Here is a 21,527-nt window from a genome sequence, read left to right as displayed (position 1 = left end):
CAAATTCAACATCAGACAACTTAGTCTGCCATCATGTATGCCGACTTCGAATACACGTACAACGGTAAAAAAGTTCTTTAAGCGAGCTCACAATTATCCAGTACATCATTCTCCCCTGACCCCAAAACTCCGTTTAACTGTACGTTAGAAATCAAACGCGTTTTGCCGATGGATGCTCTTAAAGTTGATTCATACTCATTGACAATCAAAGATGGCGTACCGAAACTGAGTAAACAACAAAGTGCCTAGTTCCCAGTGCTACTCGGTTGGAGTAATCTCTCACGCACGCATACACAACGCATACACGGCCGTCCACCGGGCGATAGCATATAGGCGTCACCGCCTAAAAAAGTGAAAAAAGAAACCTGGAAATTCCTGGGGGGGTGGGGGTGGGGGTCCATCACACATGGTTCGTACAATCTTGAAAAGGTCTTGAATTTTAGCAGTCGTCTTGAAAAGTCCTTGAATTTGGTTAAGTCCTTGAAAAGTACTTGATTTCTTCATTAGGTCTTGAAAAGTCCTTGAAATTTAGGACTTCTTGCACGCCCTATTACTTTTCTGATAAATTAAATGATTTTGGTAAGAAAAATTTGTTCACGAACGACTTCTAAAATGCGAAATAACTTGCGAAAATGTCGGTATAAAACGCGAACCCCTACATGAAGGATGATTTAGATTTTTGCCTCAATTTCATGCACCAGGGCTTGCACCAGGCCTCTGATGTGGGGTTGTCCGGTTGTCGGTTTTGTTGGAAGGGGCAACATGGCCGATAGTGAGTAAACATGTAGCGTTGTTTTGAATTCCTTCGTTTGCGATTCAAATTAGCTATGGGCAAATGTGTATTCAATCGTAAATGGTTAATTGATGAAAAGTTCAGCTGGGCTAAAGAATTTAATTAAAGGCGACAAGCACAAGGCTTTGTGTTGTGTTTGCAACAAAGTAATCGACATCGAACGCATGGGAGAAAGCGCTTTTAAGTCTCACATGAAAGGCGAGAAACATTAAAGGAACACTGTTGTCGTTTTAAAAATGTTAAATGCCATCACGATGATCTCTTCAACCAAGCCTGAACTATTTAAAAGTTGTAGATGACTTATTTGAGTGTTTAAGAAATAAAAAAGAGGACGGAGAAATCGGAGACTTTTGATTTTGTGAATAAAACGCAGTCCTTGAAAACAATTTTTTGTCCTTGAAAAGTCCTTGAAAAGGCCTTGAATTTTGTTTGTCTGAAGTTGTACGAACCATGACCACAGCTCCTTTGGGGGGTTAAAACGGAACGACCATCCGTGGGGGATATGGATATTTTCTGGAAACACACATTCATTTTTTGCGTGCCACTCCCGGGGGGGGCGGGGGGGCACCCTGTATATTTTTGGGTGGGGGTGTGCCGCTGGGAATCTAAAGCCCTTACCCTATACCAGAACGCCTTCAGCTGATTTTCGCAACCCTATTCTAGACTAGACACCGAAAATACCTACCCTATCTCAGACTTGCATTTTTTAGAACTTTATAACTATCAGTGTTTTAATGGAAACCAGCTGTCAACAAAGATGCTGTGATGATTTTATTTACGATTAGGTCAATCTTTTTCTCTTCCGATCAGTTTCCCACCAAATGCTACCCTTTTCTAGACCAAAACTCTCTGATTTCTATACCCCATCCCAGACTAAACTGTTTGAAAACCATACCCTTCCCGGGTGCCGCTTAAGACCAAGCTTATTATAAATCAACCAAAAAAAATTGAATATTGTTCAATTTCAAAAATTCAGTCATAAGATTTTTTTTATTGTTTGTGTACAACAAACCTGAAAATATTCTGACATTTTAACATTAAAAGGGATACATGGTGACCTAATGTTAGTGCGCTGGACTCCAGATTGAGCAGTCCAGGTTCTAGCCCTGGCCGGAATCATGATATTGTATTCTTGGGCAAGACACTTCACTCTTATAGTGCCTCTCTTCACCCAGGTAATAAGTGGGTACTGGCGAATTAATGCTGGGGGTAACCATGCGATGGACAAGCATCTCGTCCAATGAAAAAAAAAAAGACATGCCTTTCTCGTTGAACAATGAAATAAAATAAAATAAAATTTTGTTTCTCTCAAAACCTTGAGCTCGCTCGCTCAGACACGGGTCAGCACTGAAACCAAAGAGCACATAGTCTTGTTCCTAGAGCCTGCACTTCCCTTGACCAGCAGCTGGGAGACTCAAAAGCACTGGACACATTTAAAACCGCAACCAGGAAATCCTGGTTCCAGTGTGGTTGTGAGCCTGTGCCTGAGATCGCGGATAAAATGAACAAGGTTTCAACAGCCAATCAGATTTGGCTGTCTTTTTGGCAGGCTTTCAGACTAACCCAGAGGTCCTGATCCCTGGCGCAGACCAGAAGGATCACGCCCTCTGGGGGAGATTGAAGAGTTTTAAATAAATTAAAACAATGAGAACTTAATTGTATTACCCAAAATATTAGAGTTGAAGCTTAAAAGAGAACAAAATGTTTGGTTAAATATTAACTGTAATCTTTCAATATAATTTGGATATCATTGAGTCTGACTGGATGAAAATTGTTGTGTCCTAAAAAAATTGTTTAATCTTTGAGAAAACAAAGCAAAACTTCAAAAACCAAAAATAAAATAAAAATAGCTGTGTAAGGCACTCATTTGTATTACAACCAATTGAAGTGTATGAATTGTATCCCACCAATATAAGTGAGGTTGTTCTCAGGGATGTCGCTAAGAAAAAACTACCGTAAGCTGGCTCATTAAAAAGCCCAGCTGACTTTACTGGTCTTTATATCTTTATATATCTGGTCATAAGCTCTCTTTTAGCCAGTGAAATTAGCTGGCAGCCAACTCTACATCCCTGTGTTCTATACATGTATTTCACCAGTTCTCGTATTGTGGAACTTTTAGGTGGTCTGGCTGGCATTTTTTTTTTTTTTTTTTTTTTTTTTGTCGGTAAATCGTTCCAGTCCCACGTGGCCCAGCCGGCTCCTTTGTCACGGTCACGCAAGATTTGATGACTTGGCGTGAAATGGACCTCTTTTAATGCAATACTCGATTCCCTCTATAGGGCGCGCCTGCAGGGAATCACGGTAGTTGTATTCATCAAACCATGCGCGAGACTCAGCAACGATGCACTTTGCCATTAATGAACTGGTTTGGGTTTATTTTATTGAACATTCTGTACAATATAAATATTTGCTTGCATTCCATGCGTAAGCAGGCATTTCTCTGGCCAGGCGTGCTAAAGGAAATTCATGTCACACACACTCCGTGACTGACGCAAACACGACTTGTGTGTTTCTGAAGTGACTGCTTTTCTAAAGTTTTTTTACTGTGCGGCACCGCGCCTTTCTAGCCAAAGAACTGAAAGAGGTGGTCAAACACTAACCGCACGGTTACAAACTGCTTGCAGATTCTTGTTACTAAACAGTTAAATCCCAATTTCCCAAACCCTTGGTTTTTCAAAACTCCTGATTTCTTGAACCAATATTATTTTCCTTTCCCTTGGATAGTACTTCTCTGCAATTTAACCCTGATTTCTTGAAGCAATTTTCGTTTTCTTTCGAGTTTTGAGATATTGGGATTCCACTGACTTACAGGCAGTCATGTTGTCTTGACAAACTTCTTAGAATTCAAAAGCATTCTGTCGTGCATAATAATACCTGCTAAATGATCTATTTTTGTTTTAATTTTAGAAAAAATACAGAGGAAATTGGGACCAGTGATAAGCTTGCTATTGCATAACTTATCTTTTACTGTGTACTGTTTCTTTTTTCCCAGCAATTCAAGAAAATGATAGCTAACAGGCTGAATGTAAGACCTGTAAAGGTGAAACTACCCCCAGGAGCAAACCATGCCTATGTCACATTCAGGTACAATACAAAGATGTTATTCAGTAGAAAGTTCATTCATTCATATGCTCAGCTATGTTCTATACCACCTTTTTACTGAATAAATTTTTTTATTTGTTTTCTTTCTTTTTTGGTAGCGTTTTTTACAGACAGGGCACAAAAAAAATTAAAATCACCATTTTGCGACCAGCATTACAACTTATATTATATTTGTGGCTAGAATTGGAAGATATCCAACATTCAGAAAGGATACAGTTTTTCAATCACAACATTCAGAAAATACTGCTGTAGGTCTATTCCTGCATTCATTACTTTTATTGTACACCAAAAATTAGGGTGCGTATTATACACGGGCGCACATTATACACGGCTAAATACGGTAACTTATTCTGGTGTTCGGTTAAGCTTTAAATCTAGGGTGTAATTAAGCAAAAACAGTCAGGGTACTGTTATCAACACTTCTGAGAGGAGCCAACTGCAAACCGTTTGTTTGCAACCATTGCATTGGCCCGGGCACAATGGCTTTAAATTTTTTTTCTATAAAAATGTTCAAACATATTCTTGGCTTGTGTAGTGCATGTTCTTCTCAAATTGGATACTAGTAATTATTATTCAAAAAAAAAAAAATCTTTTTTCCAAATATTCAACTTGAGAACCCTTCTTCATTTACTTTCACTTTATCCAAGTTGCCATCCCACTTTACATTAATCCACACTTATCATTTAGACATATTTGAGCCTGCGGTTGGCAGGACAGGTGTCACCACGGGCAGACAAGTCTCTGTGTTTGAGGCCGCGTGACGTAAACGCCATGGTATGCGCTACTTGAGCCCATACATTCACTGCAATTTGTAACGATTGACCTTCCCTTGAATCAACTGATCGTGAGAAATGCTCCATAAAATACTGAATTTCGCATCTTTTCATCCCAAACTTTGATCTACTGTAAGCCAGATAAATAAAGTTCACTTACCTTTCATCTTTTATGTGATCTTTTGTGTTTTTATTGGGTTTTGAGGCCGTTATTCCTCAATAGTAGTCACCGCCCCCAGCTAAAGTAAGAAAAAATGACAAGGCTGGCAAGCCTCCAAGTTTTTGGCCAATTTCTCCAATTCCACGCGTCGCTCGCCATCCAGCCTCGGGCAAGTTAAAGATAGGTTATTTTCAAAGATCTCTGCCAAAAATCTCCGCAATCGCTCGGTTCTAACACGCTTAAAAGCCGCTGCGAATTTCCAAGTTCGCTGCGAAATCGCCATCGTCAGAGGATGTGGGAAACTGCCAACAGAGGTCGCTCATCAAATTCAAATTAATCGAAAACAATGGTCAGATTACGCCAGCCAGCAACAAAATTAACCCTTTCCCCATCCCACAGTGCACGGCAAAAAAGGTTATGCAGTTTGCTGCTATCACAGACATTACGAAATTCAGTATTTTATGGAGCATTTCTCACGATCAGTAAATTCAAGCGGAGGTCACAGTGAATGTATGGGATTAAGTAGCGCATACCGTGACACTTACGTCACGCGACCTCAAACACAGAGACTTGTCTGCCTGTGGTGTCACACATAAGAACCTAGTACAGTGTATATGACCTCGCTCACCACGAGTCTCCCATAGCTCAGTGGTTAGAGCGTCCAACCGGTATTCTGGAAGGTCATGGGTTCGACTCCCGTTGGGGGAACTTGAAAAAAAAAATCTTTTTTTTCCGAGTATTCAACTTGAGAACGCTTCTTCATTCACTTTCACTTTATCCAAGTTGCCATCCCACTTAACATTTAAAGCAAAGACGATATCACTTATTATTTTTTTTACTGTGTTTTCTCACCTTTAATATCATTATAAGGGTGGTTTACCCTTGAATTAATATGTTCAAACGTGTGAGTGTGATGCATTTGTTTCCTTGAACAGCAGCTACCTTTATTAAATTGTCACAGGAACACAACAGCACTTCAAGTTGTCGTACATGTAATACTAAACGAAATTCTCGCGTTTTTGGAAAGAACGGTGAAGTCAGCCCACTCGGGTTGCTCAAAACAGAATCTTAAAGCTTCTCAAAGCAAAATTAGATAATTTTTTACTCTGGAAAAGAGACAGAACGTGATAGTAACCTGGGGGAACAAGTTATCGCAAATTTGTGCAAATCAGGTTTTGACAATGAAAAATCACAGTTCAAATACCGCCTGGCGTTCCCAACATCCTAGGGAGAACACTGATTATTCTGCTTTATCTTGTGGAATATTGTCTGATTTTAGCCAACTCGGCCTACGGCCTCGCCGGCTAAGTATCAGGCGATATTCTGCGCGATTTTGCAGGATAATGTTAAATATTTCTTGCAAAATAAGACCTTGGGTGAATGTTGGAACAAAACAAAAACAAAACAAGAACTAAATAATAACTATCATGCCTAATATGCAAATTTCTGATGAATTTCACCCTATAAGTGATCACTTAATACCATTTCCCCAAAGGTGGCCACTTAATAGGGGTTCACCTATAATAATAATTATATAATAAAGCGCTGTGTAGCTTAAGGTATCAGTTTAATCCACTTCACCATCTGTGCATGGTCCGCTCTAGCGTTCGTTGTTTTAACAAAAACCCTATAAACCGTACATATTTTTTGAAAGCTTAATACCATAATTACAGATTATGACTACAGGTAGATCTGTCAAAATGGTAAAAATTCACCACATTTTAAAAGTGTGAATATGTTTACAAAGCTTCATGAACCCATAAATCAAGTTAAATCTAAAAAAAATCAAGCTTAATTTAGGCAGGAGAAAAAGGTTAACACGGCATCCGTTTCTTCAAACATTGACCTCAAACAATGTGTCTCAGTTTTGGCAATTCTCTGACAGAATGACAGAAACTTGTTCACCTTCAGTTGGTGGTAGTTACAAATTTAAAATCATTTTTTATTTCTATCTTGGAAACCATAAAAGCTTTTCTTTTTCAAATGTTTTGCAAAAGAAAGACCATAAAATTTAACGCAAGTTTTAAAAAAGGAGAATTTGCATTTTTGAGAGAAGTTGGGTTATACTGGTACCTTGAAGCCAACTACATATGTACATTGTACTAAACATTTTACCTTCTCACTCTCCATGTCTTTAGGAATGAAGAGGAGAGACGAGTAAGACTTGTTTTACCATCTATACATAATAGCACCAGTATTTAAGAGTAGTTTTGTATTATTTTTCTGTCATTGCTGGTACAAATCCCTTTGTGTTATTTTTTTGTGATTTAGTTTAATAAAATGCCAGGAATTTTTTTTGCTGCTGGTCTAGTTATTGTTTTTTTTTTCTCCTTCTCAGTTGGCCATCAGATCATTATCAGGACACAAGTGGAAAGGAAAAGTACTTTCTGCTAAGGTACAATATTTAGTAAATAGAGAAAGCTTTATAGCGGAGCTCCCGCATCCATACTCATAAATCGATGCATTTGAGTTTTCATGGTCATTTTGGCTAGTGGCATGGCTCGCGGGCACGTGTGATGACGTCGCCCCAACATGGCAGCCATAGTTAGTTTTAAAACGAAGCTAGCCACTGCATGGATCAAGTCCTCTGAACTGTCTGAAGAAAGAGACAGGACCCTGATTGAAGGTAACAACCTGTAATGAATTGCTGAGCCCGATTTTATGACAGAAAATTTCATGTTCTTACTTTCTGGGCGCAGTTTTGATAGATTTGGTCGGCGAGGCTTAGATCTAAGGAGATCTATCCCTAAATACTTTGCTGTTTTCAGTCGCTTTAATATGAATACATTTAAGCTTATACTTACATGTCAGTTTATTGTTTTTTGTTCCCCTTAAGTTGGTTTTATTTTGCTATGGATTTACTGATTATCTAATGCAAATACAGGCAAGAAAGAGACAGGAATATTTGTCCACGAAATATATTGACGTTGATAAGAAGATTGCGAAACTATTTTCTATTCTTAGAAAGCAGAGAATTCTTACTGGTAATTAATTTTTATGAGGCTGTGAGTTCTGCCTTAAGATTAATATTTTTGTTGTACTGTAAGTCATTCATTTTAACCATGATCGATTTAATTTTGTCTTGCCGGCCAGGATATATATTTCTTTCTGTTCTTAGAAAGCAGAGAATTTATTATTCTTAATTAATTCTTTCGAGGCCATGAGTTGTTCTACCTCGAGATTATTAATTTTGTTGTACCGTAAAGCATTTTAGCAATGATCGATTTAAATTTGTCTTGCACCTTTGGGCCAGCAGATATATTTCTTTCTGTTCTTAGGGCCTCTTCATATGATCCCGGTTGACCGGGCTGGCCCAGTTACCGAGATATCGGCTCACTCCTATTTTCTTTGTAAAATTTTTGATGTGTTCATATGAGAAGGCGGGCCAGCCCGGTTACCGATATCTCGGTTTCTGCAAACGAGATATCGGCAACCGGGAAGGAAATTTTCCCATATGAACGCTCCAGCCCGGTCGCCGGGACGCAACTTTTTTTGAAAAAAAATAGCTTCCCTTTCGTAACTGGCCGGTCAAAATGGCATAATTTTTCCTTGTATATATTTCCACTTTAGAAATATGCGAATTAGCTTTATAAGTAAAGTTACAACGGTCGATAAAGCTACGATAGTCGCAAAAGATGCAACTTCATGTGTCGCAATTTTGGTTTCGTTTCTTGAATTTTATCCCTGTCAACCGGGCTAAAATTTTCCATATGAACAAACGTCAAAATCTGTCCTGATAACCGAGACAGCCCGTTAACCGGGCTCATGTGAAGAGGCCCTTAGAAAGAAGAGAATTAATAACTCTTAACCCATTGGCGGTCTGTGCCGCCCGTGCGAAAACCACCCCTAAAATGCCTGTGCTGCCTGAAACCGCCCGTAAAAACCGCATCGTGGCAAATGCTCTTTCCCTCCCTCCCTGGAGACTTTTTGGTTCTCCTATTGTTCTATAGATAATAAGGGCAAATAAGCCAATCAGAATTTGCTTTCTGCGCATATTTTTAGGGAACTCTTGGGGTCCTAGAAAGAAGGTTTTTCGTCTTATTCCGTGCGTTGAAAAATGTAAAAGAAAGTCATGGCGCCGTGCGGCACATATTTAGAAACTTCCAAGGCCTTGCTTTTGATTCTGAACCCAAAAAATACCATCTTTGGGACTTACAGTTGATTTCAGTTTACTTTGGCCGCCCGCTTTGCGAAGTTCGTTTGGAAATTGGGAACTTTGTTACGAAGTTGCCAATTACGTTGTGAAGTTTGCGAATCAAATTGCGAACTTCGATACAAAGTTCCCAACTTCGGCCCAAATTTATTAAAACCTTCTGTAAATATTTTATCAAAAAGGGCTTTGCTATGCTAAACTGTTGGAAACAAATGTCATAAAAATAAAAATATAAAAGGTTCGAAAACTTTTATGTTCAGCGAGCCGTAAACATGTTGTCTTGACAAATTAGTCTTCCCTGTCGCATCGCGTCGGCTTCGATTAAAATCAATTTAACATATGGGTAAACCATCCAGTTTTATGCAGCTTACAAACGCAGAAGACTTAAAATTGATGATGATGCCTCACAGAAATCGTTAAATGTGTATTTTCATACAAAAAAGTTAAAATTTCACCAAATTTCTGCATGCATAAAATTTATTTATCAGCAAATCACTTGCGTGATCACTAATGCGAAACGTTGTCTTACACTTCAAGCTTCAACTTTCCTTGACCAGCTCTAAAATCATTGAGTTCAGATATCGCCATGAATTTCAAGCAACATGTCTTGTTTCTTCTCAACTACCAAACTTGAAAAGTTCAGTCGGGCCGAAGTTGGGAACTTTGTATCGAAGTTCACAATTTGATTCGCAAACTTTGCAACGTAATAAGCAAAAGTTTCCAATTTCCCAACGAAATTCGCAAAGCGGGCGGCCAAAGTAAACTGAAATCAACTGTAAAACGGAAAGGAGAAACACTATAGAATATTTAAGTGGCCCTAAAACAGAAAACCATGGAGTACAGAGTGCTAAAACCTTGTTGAAGAAGGATTCATCTTTCCTTTCATGGCCGCGAAGACATGGCGTAATGGCGCTTACAAGTGCGTTTTGAATTCAAATCACGGGCTTGAACACGTCCTAAATGCAGCCTCTCAAGACTTCTCTTATGTACTTTTATTGCTTCGAATTTGGATGTAATTTTTTGAAGGATCGGTTAATCCATTAAGTGTACAATTGACTCCAAAAGCAGTCTGCTAAAATTAAAACTTTGCCTTCATCACAAACATTTGGATAATTTATTCTGCCGTGCAGTACAGCATGGCTCGAAATATTTCGATACTTTGAAGCTTGTGAACACATTTCTTTGCTTCATCCTAACTGAAAACAAATTCTGAACAATGTTTCTTTCAAGTTTTTCTCATTTATCAATTTTGAGTGCGGAATTTTAGGCTTTTGAAGGCGAACAGATTACCGCGGATAAGCCGCACCCGCAGATAAGCCGCAACGGTACCCTGAATTTAACAACTCGAATGTTGGAAAAAAGTTTTTTGAAAGTAAATCAAAGAAAATCCAAAGTCGAGTCAAAAATCTAAAGTTGAATCTTTAGGAAATCTTCTTCATCGAACGTTAACTCAGTGAACATTGAAACAGAAAATACTTCAGTCTTACCCACAATTTGAGCTCTTTAATATAATGAAATCCAACTTTGACATATTATGGGTGATCTTTTTCTGGCATTTGTTGACAGGTATTTCTTCATTCAATGTAGTTTTTCCATAGATTTTTGTGTGACAACAACAAAAGCTTACTAGGGCGAGAGTAAAGCAAAACAAGATGGCGATGGAGGCGTTCGGGTTTCGTGGCTATCATATCGTTAAATTAAAGAGATTTGGGAGCCATCTATTGGAGATAAACTCGTTGCATGAAGGGAGTTTCGTAATCAGTTCGACAAATTTTCCATCAAAGTGCAAAATGAGTAAGAAACAAATTATTGGCCATCTTACTCGTGAATACTCGTGGTATTTTCTCGCTCGTAAAGTATCAATATTACTGTTAAAGTTAATGGCCATTGTTGACACTGCAAACAGTATAGGAGCTGTCAAACTTGCAAAAGTAATGACCGGTACTCTCTTGTAGTTTTATGTTATATTAATTCACATAATTTTCCATAAATTAGTGTCAGTTCCCGAAAATTTACGGCACCTTTTCCGAATGTTCCCGCAGATAAGCCGCACCCCCGATTTCGAGCGAAATTTTTTGGAAAAAAGGTGCGGCTTATCTGCGGGCTTTTACGGTAGATGCGCAGTTGTTGTTATCTGAATATGTATTTTTCGGGAGACTTCATTGTTTAGAGCTCTCTGCTTTGTTTTGAATTGTGTCTATCGTTTTAGAAAATTACAACAGTGCTTCATAATATACAAAGGAGTATGTTTATTAACATTAAAAGTAAAGGAGCGCTTAGAAAGTGGTGCTAGTGTTAAGTTAGTGGTCTGAATTCTGTAATTTTGTAAGCGTTTTGTTTGCTTTTTCACTCCGCTGTGATTTGAAGATAATTTTATCATCTCAAATTACCGCTTTTTTGCACCTAGAAATAACAGGCAGTCACAGACTGCATGAGGATGCTGGTAGTGGTATAAAGATATCCGAAGTTTGTAAAGCATTGACAGAATCGTTCAGAAGACCGTGGTACAAAAAAACTCAAAACCTTATGCGCACCCACCCTCAGTGAACAAAATTTCTTCACCTACAATTATCTCAAAATACTTGGATACAAAGAAGGTTAATTTATAGCACAATTCGCGGTTAGCGTGACATTTTTAAACCAGGTTCTCAGGTTCAGGTTCCTAATACTTTCAATTCCTTCCATTTAACCTTCAATAAAAAAAACTCAATTTTCTTTTCGAAGTACTGCAATAATTCTCAATTCAAAACAAAAACGGCTGTTACATGTAAATAAATAACACAACATGTACTCGCCGTAAAGATGCTTATAATCAGCTGTAAATTTTGTCTTAAATCTTATATGTTGCCTTAAAAATTTCGAACTTTTAAGTTTAAGAGATGGACAAATCAAAGAAACTTGAAAGAAACTCTGTTTCAGATTTATTTTCATTCATATCAAGACAAGGAATGTATTTAAAACCGACAAAATATCGAAAACTTGAAAGACGTGACACTCTGCATGGAAATTGATTTCTTACACAAGCGAAAGGTTTTGAATTTCGGTGGCCGGCCGCGACTTAACTGATCCTTCCAAAAATTCCATCCAAATTCGAAGCAACACTGTACATTACCATTTTGCTTTGTAAAGTCTTCAGAAGCCACACATAGTCCACGATTATTCAAGAAGTCCATGATCTGCATTCAAACCACACTGGAAGGGTTGTTTTTGCGGCCAGCAAGGTTTTAGCACTCTGTACTTTGTGAACTTTGTTATTTGACCCACTTTAAAATTAATTGGTGTTTTGCCTTTTTTTCATTTTAAGTCCTAAAGAGGGAATTTCCGTGTTCAGGATGAAAAGCACGACCTTGGAAGGTTGTGAATTCATCTCGCAATGCGCCATTATTTTCATGCACATTTTGACCACAACACAAAATTTTTCCGAGTGTTGCCGGGCATTTATCGGTAGCCATGCATGGAAGATTGGATATATCTGTGGTCCATCGAAATATGATCGATTGTCACAACGGTAAATCGACTGCATTGTTCGTGATCGGATTGGCTCCCGAAGTTTCTATCGTTACATTACCTACCCCATGGCAAAGAGGATGAGCATCCTCAAAAAGCTCAGTGTTATTGAGTTAATGACAGTGTCAGTTGAACAGATTGAAAACCTATCTTTTAACCGACTATTTTATGATTTTTCTTAAGAATTTGTACAAAGTCTACGTGTTTTTGCGAGCTCCAAAATTACGCGCGGATTGGAGGTGAATAAAATTTTATCGCTGTCTTGTAATTTGGTTTGGGATCAATTTATCAAGGCTGAGAATTTTTTTTAGTCATAAATTGGTATTTCAACATGTCTAGTTTGAATAAAAGTTTACTTTAGAAACTAATCGTTTGTCTGAATTTACTGCGCAAATGGTTTATTTTTTCCACTCGTGTGTTTGCGTTCAATGCCATAAAATAGCCAGGTATTTAAGGGTGGGTGCGTGTGTAAAACCTTCAGGCGTCAATGGGTTAATTAATTTTTACGAGGCCATGAGTTGTTCTACCTCGAGATTATTATTTTTGTTGTATCGTAAGAAACTCATTTTAATGATGATCGATTTAAATTTGTCTTGCACCTATGGGCTAGCTTTGACCGCATATTCATCCGAATGGAAACATTGTTAAAATGGGGAGCTTCGCTTTTAGGCTTGCCTAAATCTATATATTAAAAGTTCACTATTGACACTGCACTGCACTTTGGCAGTTGGTCAGAAAAGGTCTTGACAATATCAGAGCTTGCTGTAATATGACTTTATATCCTAAGCTGCTGCTGCTGTTACTACGCATTTTGTGTTTTCAGCCTGCCCAGCCTCTTCCTGATCCACTAGCTCTTCAGCGAGCAGAAGGAATGGCAAGGAAGAGAATGATTCAGGGTGAGTAGAATATTATTCCTGGTGATCTGTGGCACTTTACACAAGTAAAGTGTTGTTGTTGTTGTTGTTGTAACAGTCTTTTTTCCTAACAACAAGCTGGAGTTAAGTCAGTAGCAGTAGATAGCTAAAAAATCTTTAGTTATTATCAAGGTAGGCAGGTGGCAAGTGCAGGCCAAGTCTTGGGTTGCCGCCAGGGTTTAAACCTAATACACAAGTCTGTAAAACCACTATTACTGTGCTCTGACCTGTATTTTGTTACATTTTTGTCAAAATAGGTGTCTGGCCTTTTTAAAAAAAAAATGAAAAGCACCTTTTCCTTTTCATGCTGTTCAAGGGGCAGAGATTTGGTGCTTCTTAAAAATCCAGTGAATGTGTTGGTATTAATTGGAAATCCACTAATAGCAGCCTGGCCTTACTAAGGCGTACTGTAGTAGTCATGAAAATTGTTAAAAAGTGGTGTGGCTATGGCTGGGTAGGAAGAAAGTGGCCTAAAACTTGAAAAAGTCAGGCCAACGTTTTCAAGTTGACAGTGATATGTGGAAGAAAATCACATAAAAAACCATTGATTAGGGTTTATTTACATCGTGGAGAATAAATTTAAATTCAGGGTAATTTTGTTGATCAGTGAGTGTACCCTCATAGTTCTAGCATAGTTTATACCAAAACTTAAAAGACTTCTTGTGACACTGTCCCTTTAACCCTTTGAATGCCAAGGACAAATATATACGTCCTGACATAATTGTGAGCCTCAAGTACCTAGAACGTATATATATATATATATATGTCCTCTGTTAGGCCTTGTTTTAGTTTTCCTCGGTCATTATAAGATTTTTTCCGTGGCCGTTTCAAAGGACCTGGGAAGTATTATTTTACGAATCCGCTGACCAAAGAATTTTGCATTGTTGGCACAACATATGGCAAAACCAACATGATGGCAAGGTCACGTCGGATGAAAACCACAGAAGTTTTAGCCGAAGTTTATGCAGATAGAGGCTCTGATTTTAGTGATGAAAGAGAGGGAGAGAGTGATGATGTTTCAAAGTGTAATGGAAGTATTTCAGGCTGAGAGCACGACCATGAAAGCGGGGAAGAAATCGAAGGTATTCTTGGTTTTCATGTCAGGTCATAAAATTCTGAAATCAAAATGCACTAGGCCTACTAAATTTTCGTTGTCATTAGACGTAAGATAAACTTAAAATACCGTAAACACCCGCGTATAAGCCGCACCCGCAGATAAGCCGCACCCTGAGTTTAACAACTCAAATGTTGGAAAAAAAGTTTTTTGAAAGTAAATCAAAGAAAATCCAAAGTCGAGTCAAAAATCCCAAGTTGAGTCTTGAGGAAGTCTTCTTCATCGAACGTAAACTCAATGAACATTGAAACAGAAAATACTTCAGTCTTACCCACAATTTGAGCTCTTTAATATAATGAAAACCAACTTTGGCATATTATGGGTGATCTTTTTCTGGCATTTGTTGACAGGTATTTCTTCATTCAACGCAGTTTTTCCATAGATTTTTGTGTCACAACAACAAGAACTTGCGTTTGCCGAACGTTCGTAGCTTAGTAACCAGGCATTTGATCGGACGCGAATATGGGACTAGGGCGAGAACGTAAAGCAAAACAAGATGGCGATGGAGGCGTTCGGTTTCGTGGCTATCATATCGACAAATTAAAGAGATTTGGGAGCCATCTATTGGAGATAAACTTGTTGCATAAAGAGAATTTCGTAATCAATTTGAAAAATTTTTCATCAAAGTGCAAAATGAGAAAGAAACAATTGGCCATCTTACTCGTGAATACTCGTGGTATTTTCTCGCTCGTAAAAGTATCAATATTACTGTTAAAGTTATAGGCCATTGTCGACACTGCAAACAGTATTGGAGCTGTCAAACTTGCAAAAGCAATGACCGGTACTCTCTTGTAGTTTTATGTTTTTTAATTTACATAATTTTCCATAAATTAGCATCAGTTAACGAAAATTTACCGCACCTTTTCCGAATGTTCCCCCCGAAAAGCTGCCCCCCCGCTTTCGAGCGAAAATTTTTGGAAAAAAGGTGCGTCTTATCTGCGGGGTTTTACGGTATATCTTTTTGCAAATTTCCAGATCGAAAGTGTCATTCGTTTTTTAAACAGAGCATTTTGAAAATTTGAATTCTCCGTCATATGTGACATCAAGCTGAGTGCCGTGACAAAGCTGTTTTGTTTGAAAAAAGGCCTTTCCTTTCCATTTTCAACAGATTGAACATTTCAGATATAATAAGTGGTGTTTATGTAAAACTGTACTAGCTCATGAGCCAAAGATTGCCGCTGTTGTAAACAGAATTGAGTTCCAGATGGTTTCTCTGACATCACGGCGGCCATATTTGTGTCCCTCAGAAGGACACAGTTATGGCATCTCTATACTAAGCTTTATAAATTTGCGTGGAAAGGTTTGGCAAATAACTCGCGAACGGTACACCGCACAGACCTGAAACTTGGAGAAGAAATTGTTTATCTATTTATCGTCTATAATATTTGAAATTCATATCTTCAGTGGTTGAATGGTTTCAAATTTATTTTTTGATTGCATGACAGTGAAAACCAGCAATCGAACAACCTCAGTGTTTTGTTGTAAATACAAACAGGCTGCCATAGCAGTTGTAACTGCCTGGCCAATTCAGTTTACATACTTGCTGTAGTGCCTTTTCTAGTCCAAGAACGAAAACTAGAAAGAGTAATAAAATGCTGATCATGACTTCAGTGCTTAAATTGTGAGAAACAAATTAATTTTTTGTGAAAAATCCAATATGGCTGCCCCTCGCAGGGCCTGAACCTGGGTTGGCGTTCAAAGGGTTAATAGATGTTTAAGAATGGGTTGATGCGTTTTTTGTGAGGGGTGGGGAAAGAATTTTTAACTTGAAATTTGCATAATTTGCAACAAGTGATGGATCCTTTTTTTTAGTGGTACATATGTATTCTTTGCATGGTTTATCTAACATATCAAATATAATTAATGATCCTTGAAATGCGTTCAGATGCAGCACGATCAAATGTTGATGCCAAGAGAATAAAAGTAGACGACGAAGAAGAAGGGGAAGAACTCGCTATTTCTGTCAGGTGAGCAAATCAACTGCTAGAGCTGACTTTGACTAAGTCCCACATTCAAACTTGGAGCTCTTTTCTTCAAAAACCGTAATATCTCTAAAAAAAGATATTTCAAAAAAAGAAAATACCATTCTTCTTTATTTTGAAAAGCCTTTCAAATAAGAGCAATTATATTTTACTTCATAGGCACTTTAATAGTGAGATCAAATCCAACCAAAACCGTAGCAAACCTCAAAGAGAACACTCATCAGCACTCTAAGAAACCAGTAGCAACCTATAAAGTTGCATTTTATGTGTAGTCAGAACTCAACGACAGAACTTGCAGGAGGACACATGAGGCTGACAATGTCAAACCACCAAACAGTATTTACATCTAGTTTTTTCACTAGTTCAGATGCTTGATAACTATTGATATCTTTTTTTAACAAGGTTAAACCATGTAGTAACTCCACTGTGGGATCAGCCATACAGTAAGCAAATGGAAGTAAGTCAAATATTATTACATGTAACTTTTTTTTTGGTTTAAAGGTCGTATTGAATTATTATTGTATTATTATTATTATTATTATTATTATTATTATTATTATTTAATTATTATCAATTGAATGAGCGCTGACAATAATGACACTTCAATTTTTTCGTTAAATTGAACACTGTCAAAACAGTTCCAAACTTCGCATTTACGCATCCTAAACATTGTGCTGTATTTCATTTCGGAAATAACACATGCAAAACAAAAACAAGCTTGCTTTGTCCACAGTCAGCCAGCAGTATGAGTTTTTCGACACATCATGTGCAAATCTTTCCTTGTAGGGTTAAAGAACTGTCTGGGCAGGTTATAAAAAATGTATTTCAGAACCGTCTGTGGTTAGAGTTTCTGGCAGCCATGTTTTTTATTCGCTTTAGACAGTGAAGGACTGGATACTGCCTTGTGACATGATGTCACGTGAGGAAAAAGCAAAAAAAATGACTGTTTGATTGTGAAAATCAAAGACTTAGTTTTAGCACAAGTGCGGCTGCCAGGTGGTTGAAGGACATCATCAAGTCCGAATACCTGTAAGTTGACAGCACCTCTTGAAGAACTGAGGGTGTTCCTACCTTTGTTTTGTGCAATTCGCAGGTAGTTCTAGCCTGGTCTAAGACGCCTGCTCTAAGAACCCCCTTTTGTTCATTTCTGCGGCCTCTGGCAGCCGCAAAATTCTGATTGGCTAGGAAACAATTGGTATTGTAAAATGCAAGTTTCACAATTTTATTTCACAAACAACTAAGATGGCGGCGGACATGGACGTATTAGTAAGTGCATTAAGAATCTTGCTAATGGAATATTGTCTTGAAACCGGAGCAAGAATCTGCTGTCAGGGCTCTTCTAGCCGGTAGAGATGTCCTGTCAGTTTTGCCTACTGGTTACGGCGAGAGTTTGATTTATCAAATGTTTGTGCAAACCACGAACTATTAAACGAAAATCAGTGCGATAATGCAGTGATTCTTGATATTTCGCCACTGAAGGGAAAATCAGCTCCAGGATTTGGAATCACTGACTTGTCCAAATTATCGAGCGATGATCTTGATCTTGACCCTTTCCGCCTTGTCGCCTCCAGCCGTGTCTTCGATTTCCCCAATTGCACTTTCAACAGAAAACTGCAGCGACTTCCTTGAATTGCCCCGCTCCGTTAAGCGTTTATCTGGTTCTGTTGTAGGCCTTTTTTCCTTGCTTTCGTTCCGGAGTAACCGTTGTTGGAAGTTGACGTTTGGTGCTGATTTCTTCGACCGTTGACTCACAATTCGCTGCCGGAAAAGCAGTGGCATTGCTGGAAGTTACAGCTGTCTTGATAAAATAATAAAACTCTGCAGCATTTCGTATTTTGCGGCCGCAACCTCTGCAAACGCGTTCTGACAAGCTTTGGCATTTAAGTAACGGAAATCCAATCGAAGAACAGCAAATTATCTGCCAGAACTGTTCCTGGACTCTCTTGCCTTGTAGATTTCGTAAATAAATTTTCAAACGACGCTCTTGAACCTGATGGACTTTCAAATACCACAGCACAGAATCGACAGCGATCATTCGTTTTCCTTCTTTTTTCGGCCAGTTTTGAACTCTTTGTAGGAGTTGCGGACATCTTCACGCTAAATCATGGCTGTACCGAGGTGAGGTTTTCTACTTTGCACAAAAATACTCGCGCTTCCGGAGTCCCGGGAAACAGAAATTCCTGCGTGTCTAAGAAGCACTGGCTGCGTTCTGATTGGTTAACGTACTAACAGTTAACTGACAGTTGCTAATTTTGGATTAATGGAAAATTGATGGGCGTTATGCAAAATACCGGGTTCTTACGGCAGGCGTTCCCTCTTCTCCTCTTCCCCTTCTTTTCCCCTCTCCCTTTCCCTCCCCTTTTTACGCCTGCCACGCAGGCTAAGGACAGCCACTTTTCATCATCATCATCATCACATTTTTTACCCTCAAATTTTCGACGGCTTGTTTTGGGCGGCAATTTAGGAATTTCTGTGCTTAATGTAACAAATCATGTGTGTATAATTTTTTTTAAAAAAAAACATTTCTTTTAGCATTCAAGAGTTGTTTTGGCTTTGCTGGCAAGATTTTCTTCTCCATTGCCCCCCCCCCGCCTATTTTTACTAGGGTTGCATCTTTTCAGCGAGTTTTCTTACCGTTTTCTTTGCATGACTCAAAATTGAACGAAGCGATTTCACAAGCAAAGCATTGACTCGCCCAGTTGTTCCGTTGGTCACATTGCTAGAGGCTAAAGATTTCCACGCTCGCAGGTGAACAAAACGACACATATCTGTTCTTTCGTGTAAGTTCAATTTCAAATTTCAATTACTGTTTGTAAGAACTAGAGTTTCTGTCCCAAATATAATTCAATGATAAACAAGGTAAATTGAGGAAAGAATTGTTTTGTAAATTAGCAAGGAAAAACAGCAGTTTAATAGCTTAGTTGAAGGACGTTTAAAGCTGCTCAGAATCACGGAAATCACGTCTAAGAGGCTTCAACTTTTTCAAAATTTTCTGGGGGGGCATACCAGACCCCCCTAGCTAGGAGCATGGAGCCTGCGGTCTCATGACATATGAGCATTTGGCCCAAAATAATTTGCATCCCCACTTCCCACTGATACCTCCCCCCTCTCCCATAAAAAAAGGGGGCTTAAACAAGATAGTAAATAAAAATATATGTAAACAGCCACCCCCGGGGGGCCCCTTTTTTCCCTAAAAAAAAAAAAAAACCCCCAAAACCCCCCCCCCCCCCCCCTTTGAAAAATCCTGGATCCGCCCCTGTTTGACAATGGATAATTTAGCCAAAAAATCAAAGTGTTGTTATTGTCTGTGCCCATTCAATAATAATAATAATAATAATATAATTATTATTATTATTATTATTATTATTATTATTATTATCATTATTATTATTCAAAGAGCTCTGTCAATGAAGGGTGCTGTCATGTCCGTTATTATGTTTGACAAGCAGTATCATATTTACATTGATATGACATTCAGTAACTGTTTCCCTAATATTCAAGTGAGATGGCAAACAAGAAAATATTGTACCCCCTTTCTTTTAGAAGATTTAGATTTACACAATATTTATATGCTCCTTACAAAGGTTGAGAATAAAACAATGAACCCTTCTTTTTTGCAAGTTCAAGAATGTTTACTTTGGCTGGTTATGGCAGAGTTTGAAATTAAATTTTATTGCAGTTGTCCCATTGGGCAACTGTTCCAAATTAAGTTTTGGTTGCCCCCCCCCCCAGTCATATAAAAGCTGCTAGTCTGTGTGGCCACACTAAAAGTTACCACATTTAATAATATTTTGTTTCAGACTAAGCGGAATAACATGTTGGAAATTTTGGGAAAACTCACAAGAAAGTTGAAAGCCATAATGGTGCTTAAGGTGTAGTATACTGATTTATACCAGATACTTATCTTCAAGGAAAGATGATAGTGAAATTTACAAAAAACAGCAATGCTCTATAAATAAGTATTAAATTTATGAGAGTTTAAGGCAAGCATTACCCAGAGTAGATATATATTTAGGAACATTTGGCTTTGGCTGATACCCCTTAATAAAAAAATTATGTGATGTCTACAAAGTCAGAGGCACTGACTGTGGTGAAGTATAATAATTATTGAGGTTATTATGTATTGTGAAATTATAGCATACTGATAATATCCAATGGAGAAAACAATAAATTAATGCCTAATTCAACAGTTTAACAGATAACAATTTTATGCATGGATATATTACAAGTTTAAGTGTACTGTAAAAACTTGTGTATAAGCCGCACCTTTTTGCTAAAATTGTGGACTCAAAATTTTTAATGTGTAAGTACATGTAGATAACAGAAATAATAGTATTATTATTTTTTTTCATATATACCATAGTTATTTAACAAGTAAAGAAGCCTAAGCCATGTTTTATACTGTCATAAAACACAACGGGCATTTGAGAACACAAGGGAATAAAAACATGAGCCGCAGGCGAATTTTTCTACATTTCTTGAGTGTTCTCAAATGCCCGGAGTGTTTTATGACAGTATAAAACATGGCTTAGGCTTCTTTATTTGCTTTATGATATAGATTTTAGACGCCGCGAGTGAAAAGTTTAATTAAAAATATGTATAAACTTCACCGACTCCGAGTGCAATTTCGTCTCAGCATAATATAGTGGTAGTCTCGATGACATCCGTCCCTTGCTTTGTTCGACTTGAACTTGAAAAGGCGTATAATTTCCAGAAAAGCTATTGCTTCGGATCTTCCCGTAAACCTTAATTGTTGTCACAATCAAGTTCCAGCATGAATAGACAATTTAAGAGGAGATTGTCGAAGAAAATATTCTAAAGAAAACTCTCTTGCTAGCTTTCCTGCAAGTTTCATTTAACTCAAGCAGTGAACACCGCGCCACAATTTTTCCCGCCTCAGTTCGTTTACATCAAAATGAAATGTCCAGTGAATTTAAACTTAAAAAGGAATTTAATAAAACAATTATTCCATTCGCCCTTGAACAGGTGTCAGATTGCTTGACTTCTAGAAGCAATTGACAGTTCTTTA

General features: G+C 38.0%; 1 protein-coding gene across 1 annotated transcript in view; it reads left to right on the top strand.

The window, feature by feature from the left end:
• LOC144647369 (tRNA (uracil-5-)-methyltransferase homolog A-like) overlaps window positions 1–21,527 on the top strand; it is a 75,100-nt gene that overhangs the window by 9,541 nt on the left and 44,032 nt on the right. The window contains exons 2-8 of the mRNA XM_078507171.1: window positions 3,786–3,877; window positions 6,967–6,985; window positions 7,167–7,223; window positions 13,312–13,384; window positions 16,402–16,483; window positions 16,901–16,955; window positions 20,299–20,370. Coding sequence (XP_078363297.1) covers window positions 3,786–3,877; window positions 6,967–6,985; window positions 7,167–7,223; window positions 13,312–13,384; window positions 16,402–16,483; window positions 16,901–16,955; window positions 20,299–20,370 — 450 coding nt within the window. The remainder of the gene's footprint in view (window positions 1–3,785; window positions 3,878–6,966; window positions 6,986–7,166; window positions 7,224–13,311; window positions 13,385–16,401; window positions 16,484–16,900; window positions 16,956–20,298; window positions 20,371–21,527) is intronic.

This window comes from Oculina patagonica, chromosome 3 (genome assembly GCF_052425735.1).
Source record: "Oculina patagonica isolate OP01 chromosome 3, crgOcupat, whole genome shotgun sequence".
Lineage (NCBI taxonomy): Eukaryota > Metazoa > Cnidaria > Anthozoa > Scleractinia > Oculinidae > Oculina > Oculina patagonica.
This window is presented reverse-complemented; position numbering and strand designations above follow the sequence as displayed.